This window comes from Tetrao urogallus (assembly GCF_951394365.1).
Source record: "Tetrao urogallus genome assembly, chromosome: 4".
In the NCBI taxonomy this organism is placed as follows: Eukaryota; Metazoa; Chordata; class Aves; order Galliformes; family Phasianidae; genus Tetrao; species Tetrao urogallus.
The window spans coordinates 29,623,144-29,629,528 of record NC_136817.1 but is presented as its reverse complement, the minus strand read 5'-3'; the positions used below and the strand labels follow the sequence as shown (position 1 = coordinate 29,629,528).

At 47.1% G+C, this 6,385-nt stretch overlaps 1 protein-coding gene across 2 annotated transcripts in view; it reads left to right on the top strand.

Annotated features, from left to right (window-relative positions):
* Positions 1-1,283: 1,283 nt before the first annotated feature.
* Positions 1,284-6,385, top strand: part of TNKS (tankyrase) — a gene marked incomplete at both ends in the record, with an annotated part of 101,791 nt that continues 96,689 nt past the window's right edge. For both annotated transcript variants that reach the window (XM_079534994.1, XM_079534993.1), the window contains one exon: positions 1,284-1,773. In XM_079534994.1, the coding sequence (XP_079391120.1) occupies positions 1,284-1,773 (490 nt within the window). The remainder of the gene's footprint in view (positions 1,774-6,385) is intronic.

The following is a 6,385-nucleotide window of genomic DNA, read 5'->3' as shown; positions in this document are numbered from 1 at the left end:
GGGAAAATTGGTGATGTTGGCTAGCAAAGCCAAACACAGGATGCAAAGGGTGGGGAGGAAAGTCCCTGGGGGCAGGGAGGAAGTGTGGATGCGGGCAGGTAAGGCTTAGCACCAGGCTGGTTTCAGGAGCTGCCCAAAGCATCAGAGGCAATCCTGAAGTGCCTTTTGGCCCTAGGACTGCCACTCGGCTTTGGAGGAACAGCTCTGCAGGGACACTATGATCCAGGAGGCCCTTCCCATCCTTCCTGGTGGGCTGGTATCGGATCCTGTTGCTGAGAGACACAGGTACTTTGTGGCCTCCCACTGCATTGTCCCTGTCAGAGCTGTTTTCCAGGCTTGCCCTTGTTGATTTTCAGAGCATCCTTACATCCTGACAGCGTATTTTTATCTAGGCTAACAAAGATTTTCTCTCTGTTTTTCCTGAAGACCGCTGAGGAAGCAGCCCTTCTGTGCACACCAGGAGCTGCTTCCTTACATCAGAAATAGCGTATTCAGTTCCTCCTGAAGAGAGCAATCCTCTTCTCCATTACCTTGCCCAATTGTTCTTGTGATACCAGGCCTACGGCTTTGTTTCCTGCTATCAAAATAACACGTTTCAGTCAAGACGACCTGTCAGCAGCCGGGGCTGAGGGGCTGTGAGGTGGCTAGCATTAGTGCTTTGAAGCATTTTATTGAAAGAGAAAAGCCCAACTCTTGTGCACTGCTGATAAATAAAGGCCAGGGGAAGGTGAAGGCTGTGGGAAGTAGGCGCTCCTCCTGCTGGCGGAGCGATGACCGGGCTGAGAGCACACAAAACGAAGCTCAGCAAAAACGAGGCCGGTTTCCCGCTACTGAGCGCCTCTCCGTCAGGGACGGGAGGCGGGCCTGGCACCAGCCCCAGCACCGCGGGAAGCGACGCACAAAGCCCAGCTCTGGCGCTAGGAGAGCGCGTCAGGCATCGGCCAGCCGCCGCATCGCAGCTTTTTCTCAATAGAGCCCAGTTCGCACAGCCGTACCTGTGGCTCCGCTCCCGATCAGAGGCGTTCCGGTCCCGCGCGGGGCGGGGCGGGGCGGTGCTTCTCAGAGGGAGGGATCGCACGAGAGGCCGCCAGGGGGCAGGTGCGAGCCGCTGCCCGACGGAGGGCGGGACGCGATGCGGCCACGCCCCCTCCGCTTTGCCCCGCCCCTCCGCCGCGTGACGTCCGGTCGCAACGGCTCGCTACTGGCCGGCGGCGGGCGGAAGCCGCTGCCGTTGCCGCAGTGACGGGAGCCGAGAGGGAGGCGGGGGAGGGAGGAGGGCGAAGATGGCGGCGCCGCCGCGCCGCTCCCAGCACCACCACCACCATCACGGGCCGCCGCCGCCGCCCGGGCCGGCCTCGCCGCCCGCCGCCGCCTCTCCGCCGCGCAGCCCCAGCCTCGCGCCGGCCGAGCTCGGCCCCGCCGCGCAGCGCCACAGCCTGGCCGGGCCCGAGGGCGAGGCTCCCCCCGACGCCGAGCGGCCTCCGGCCGCGGAGTGCTCCGAGAGCGCCGCGCCGGGCCCGCCGCAGGGCTCGGGCAGCAGCTCTGGCAGCTCGGCCTCTTCCTCCTCTTCCTCATCGTCCACGTCGTCGTCGGTGGCGTCGAGCCCGGCGGCGGAGAGCCCCGAGGCGGCGGGCCCGAGCGGGGCCTTCCGCGAGCTGCTGGAGGCTTGCCGTAATGGAGACGTGACGCGCGTCAAGCGCCTGGTGGACGCTGGCAACGTCAACGCCAAGGACATGGCCGGCCGCAAGTCCACGCCGCTCCACTTCGCCGCCGGTCAGTGCCCGGAGGGGCCGGGGCGGCTCCCTATGGGGCTCGAGGGCCGGGGCTCGAAGGTGCTGGGGGAGGGGAGCTATCTGAGCTCAGTATTTCTCATGCCGAGGCTTCTGTGTGTGGAGGTAGTCTAAAGGCACCGACAGATTTCTCTGTGTTCCTCACGTGGCCTTCAGACTTTATCTCGTTTGCTTTGGAAGTGAGAAAGGAGTTCAGGATGGAGTTTTCTGGGAGTGATGGATTTCATTTCTGATAGCTCCTGAAAGCTAAAGACACCTGTAACACCAAGAATCAAAGCCAGAACCTCACAGCTTGTAACTTTTTTCTTTCCAGTTGATCTTTCCCTCCTTACTCAGACCAGGACAGGTGCCAAAAGATGAAGTGAAACAATTGAACTTGGTTAGAAAGTCACAGATGTGCTGAGGGGATGCTATGCATCAATGCAGGGAAGTGATAGCACATCAAAAATTATATTGTGAAGCAACCTGATTCAACAGGTGACCTTAATAAGAAATAACCATTGCTCTATCCCTAGAAGTGCTGAAGGCTAGGCTGTATGGGCCCCTGGGCAGCCTCCATCAGGTCAGGCAGAACCAGTCTATGACAGATGGTTGGGAGTGGGTGGGCTTTAAGGTCCCTTCCAACCTAAGCTGTTCTGTAATGATTCTATGATTGCCTCTTAGCAAGCAGAACTGTCACAGGTGAGTTGTAGGTTATAGTGAGAACAAATGTTACAGGGATTAGCCTTCATGGGAGGGGGCACTGGGTGAGTTATTTTCATGATAAAAGTAAAATGGGAGATGCTAGGTCTGTGGTCAGCAGGGCTTTGTGACATGTGCCACAGTGTTGCTGCCTTGCCTGAGTTTTAAGTGGTGCTCTATTATGCACAAATAAAGTAATTAACAAGGTTGGTGAGTGGTCACTATCTATGTTGTGGTGTTTGGCTTTAAAACAGCGCTTCAAAGCTGTTAACAGAAATGAATGTTTTCTTAGCAGTGTTGCTGAGAACTTTGAGCTGATGTTCAGCTGTCAATCAGATTCTGCTCTTTGAGATTATGTAGTTTTATTGTCCTTTCTGAAGTCCTAGTGGTGTTTCCTGATACCCCCTAGGGAAACTTTTGGCCCTGAGCTCTTTCCTTTTCATTCTCTAATCTTGAATTGTGAAGAGTGTCTCAAGTGTGGAGACAGACTTCTGTGGACACTGGGATGTAATGCTGGCACAACCACACATGTGCACGTGAAGTGCTTGATGTTTTCGAGACTAAGCTTGAGTCTGCACTGCTTATTTTGGATTTGAACTCACCTTGGTGTGTCCCCTTAAACTTCAGGGTCTCAGGTTGTACCTTCAGGGCTAGGGTAGACTATAGTGCTGAAGTTGCAGTAGTAGTTTCTACTTTGATTAGATGAGAAGCAGACAAAACTTTAGGTAAGGTTTTGAAAAGTGACAGTATCCACAGGATGTTACTGTAACAGTAATGAAAGATACAACATGAGGAAAACAGTAGGTGAAGTTCTTATCTCTGACAGACATCTGTTGTCTTTGTCTCCAGATTTGGAGATCATCCTTAGCTGCAGTACATATTTCCCATCAAATAAACAAGTGTATCTGATTCATAAGGATTTGGCACGTAGAAAGCATTAGGTAGGTTTCTTAGTATAGATATCTTGAGGTCTTCTGTTTTGGACAAGTCTGCGCACATGTTGTTGAGTGCAGCTTGTCTTGGGCAGTGCATATTTGCTCATAATGTAGTTTTGATTTGATTTCCCATGGCCTTATGAGCACAGGAGTCTGCTGTGTATATTAAGCTATGTTGTGAATTGTAGCTCCTGTTTTAGGAGATGTATCTAAATAGAAATTGCATGGCATTTATAAGGGAAAAGGAGTTGAACAGTGCTATATGCTTCTTCCAGAGCTCTTGAAGCTAAACTCTTCAGGCAAAAATAGTTTCGCTTCTGTTTCTGTGAGTTGTGGCAGAATAATTATTTTAGTAGCTAGTAAATTTTCTTTTTTTTTTTTCCTTTTTTTTTCCTTTATTCCTTTTTTTTTTTTTTTTTTTTTTTTTTTTTCAGAGCAGCTGGATTCTTCATTATTATTTTTTTCCCTGGGAACTTAACTGAACTTGAGGGAAATCTTGTTTTCTCAGATACCCTTTTTGGCAACAATTTGAGGCAGCTAAGTTGCTTTTACTGTTAGAGGACAGGATGCTTTAGTTCCAGTTTAGTGCTGGCTTAAGATTAAGTCCAGGTTTCCTTAAACTTTTGAAGAGTTCTATTTTCTGAATCACACATATCATCTTTCTTATGGCAGGAGGAAGGTAAAAGGGGAGGCTTTGAGAACATTCAGGGTTCTTAGCATATGCATAAACTTAGGAAAAAGTGAGAACTGAAAGTGATTACAGAAATTTAAAAACTAAACAAACAACAAAAACAGACCAAAAAAAAAACCCCCCCAAAAAACTAGAAAGGGTCATAAACCTGGTTTGAGAAGTTGGAGTTATCAGTCCGTTATCTATGTGTGGATAGAATGTGCATGGTCAGATGAAGTTAAAGAAAATCTGGATGATCCTACAGCTTCATCTGGGAATGTCTTGAGTTGTTAGTTGATCTGAATGATGGGGAATTAGTTCTGGAACTTAGTGGTGAAACGTCTAGCCTGATGATTAAGACTGCCCTGCTTTGGACTTAATATTGAGGCTGTATCAGGGTGATTTGACCAAAATTTCCTTTTTTTTTTTTTTTTTTTTTTTTTTTTTTTTTTTCTTCCATCCTCTGACTGGTTGGCGCACAGCCTGTCTTGAAATTCTGAGCCTCCTTGAGGAGGTGTGCTTAGGAAGACTGGATAATGAATGAAAAACAGATTCTAAAGACTTGCATATAATTGACTTAAAAATAAAAAAAAAAGAGGTGAAGTGTAAGTGTTTTGTATGTTTCTTTTATTCATTTCTTTTCCAATGCAAACTACATAAAAACAACTTAAAATAAGCAACTGTACTAGGCCATAACAGAGGTTTGTTTGGCTTAAGGCTTTATCTGTACTGTTGGCTAAAAGCAAATGCCTAGTTTGCCCTGTTAATACGTGTTATTGTCTAAATAATTGGGTGCATATTTACACACAGCTGCAAAGTTGCAGAGTTTGAGACTGTCTTTGATTATTCAGTGCATCAAGGGAGGGAGGAGAGGGTGGAAAAGGGGGAAGAAAGGGAAAGAGATATGATGAGAGCAGCATGTTATTCAATTTATAAGTTAGCAACCTTTATTTGTGCTGTGATTCTGATTGTGTATTTATGAGGATGATGTGCACACTCTTTAAAAGTGAAATATATTGCGCATACTGACACTCATCTGGAAAAATGGGGTTCACTTGTATAGGAACTGACATTACACTTACCTAGTTGTAGAATCAGAAGGCAAGGATTCCTGTGATTTGTTACCTGGCTGTTTGGGACTTCCTTTCTCAGTATTTAATGGCTTGCTAGGAAAAACTCAGCTGTTACTGTTTATTTCTCCATCAGTGGTCTGTTTCTTGGTATGACAAAGGCCTTGTCTTGTGAAGCAGTAAAATTATTATGCTAGCTTCAGTAATGATTTTTAGATAACAGAGTTCATGGCAAATCCCAGGGCTGGCAAGAATAATCAGGAGCCTTCTTGGTAATGGACTTGCTTCTTCCCACGTGGAAAAAATGTTAGCCTTACAAAAGAAAATGCATGTATTTGTTGCTGACATCTTGATTCATGTGCTTATGTAGTTCTTGGTGGTTTGTCATCAGGAATAGTAGTGCTCTCAACAGTGACTGGGTGGATGAACCTGATGGAAAGAAGCTGAGTCCTTGCTAGTTTCTACATACAGCCAGTCATAAGCTTGTTCAGATCGCTCCTTGATCACTTGACAAGGAATGTCATCAGTGATATTCCTTGTTTTCTTTCAGTTTTGGTCTGTGGTAATGGCAGTAAAAGCTTGTGTGCAGAAGGAAGTTTTCAATAAGCATGCCTACTACTAGTTATCACTGTTGGAAGTCCAGTCTTTTTGTGAAGTCTAACAGATGTCACTGTTTGGAAGATTTCTGGAGTAAACTACTAATGCTCAAGGATTTTTTGTCAGCTAGCAAGCTGCTAACTTTAAGAACACAATCTGCTTCAATGTGGAAGTCGGCTGAGGAATGGAGAAGGCAGATGTAATACAGCTAGCTGCTGGGTGTTGCTTGCAAGAGAGGGAGACAGAAAATGGCAAGAAGCAGTCTGTGGTCTGTTACACATCTCCACTCTATGCAGAGATACCTGGACTGATCACCTGTGGGACAAGATAAAAGAGGCTAGCTTAATTTGCTATGGAAAGCCTTGCTTTTGGATATCTTTATAGAATCCTTAGAGTGGGAAGGGACCTTTAAAGGTTGCCTGGTCCAATTCCCTTGCAATGAACATTATATTCATAAACTACTCTTACTGATTTTGTAGCAGTTGTCTGGGATATCCGTGCCACAGAAGAGATGTCTCTGCCCTTACTCAGACAGGTGTCTGTAAAGCTGAGTTTCTGATTAATTCTGCCTTGTGCAATTTAAAGTAGGGCTAATGACGATTAGCAGCTGGATTCATGCAGATGGTGCTGATAAGTATAGAT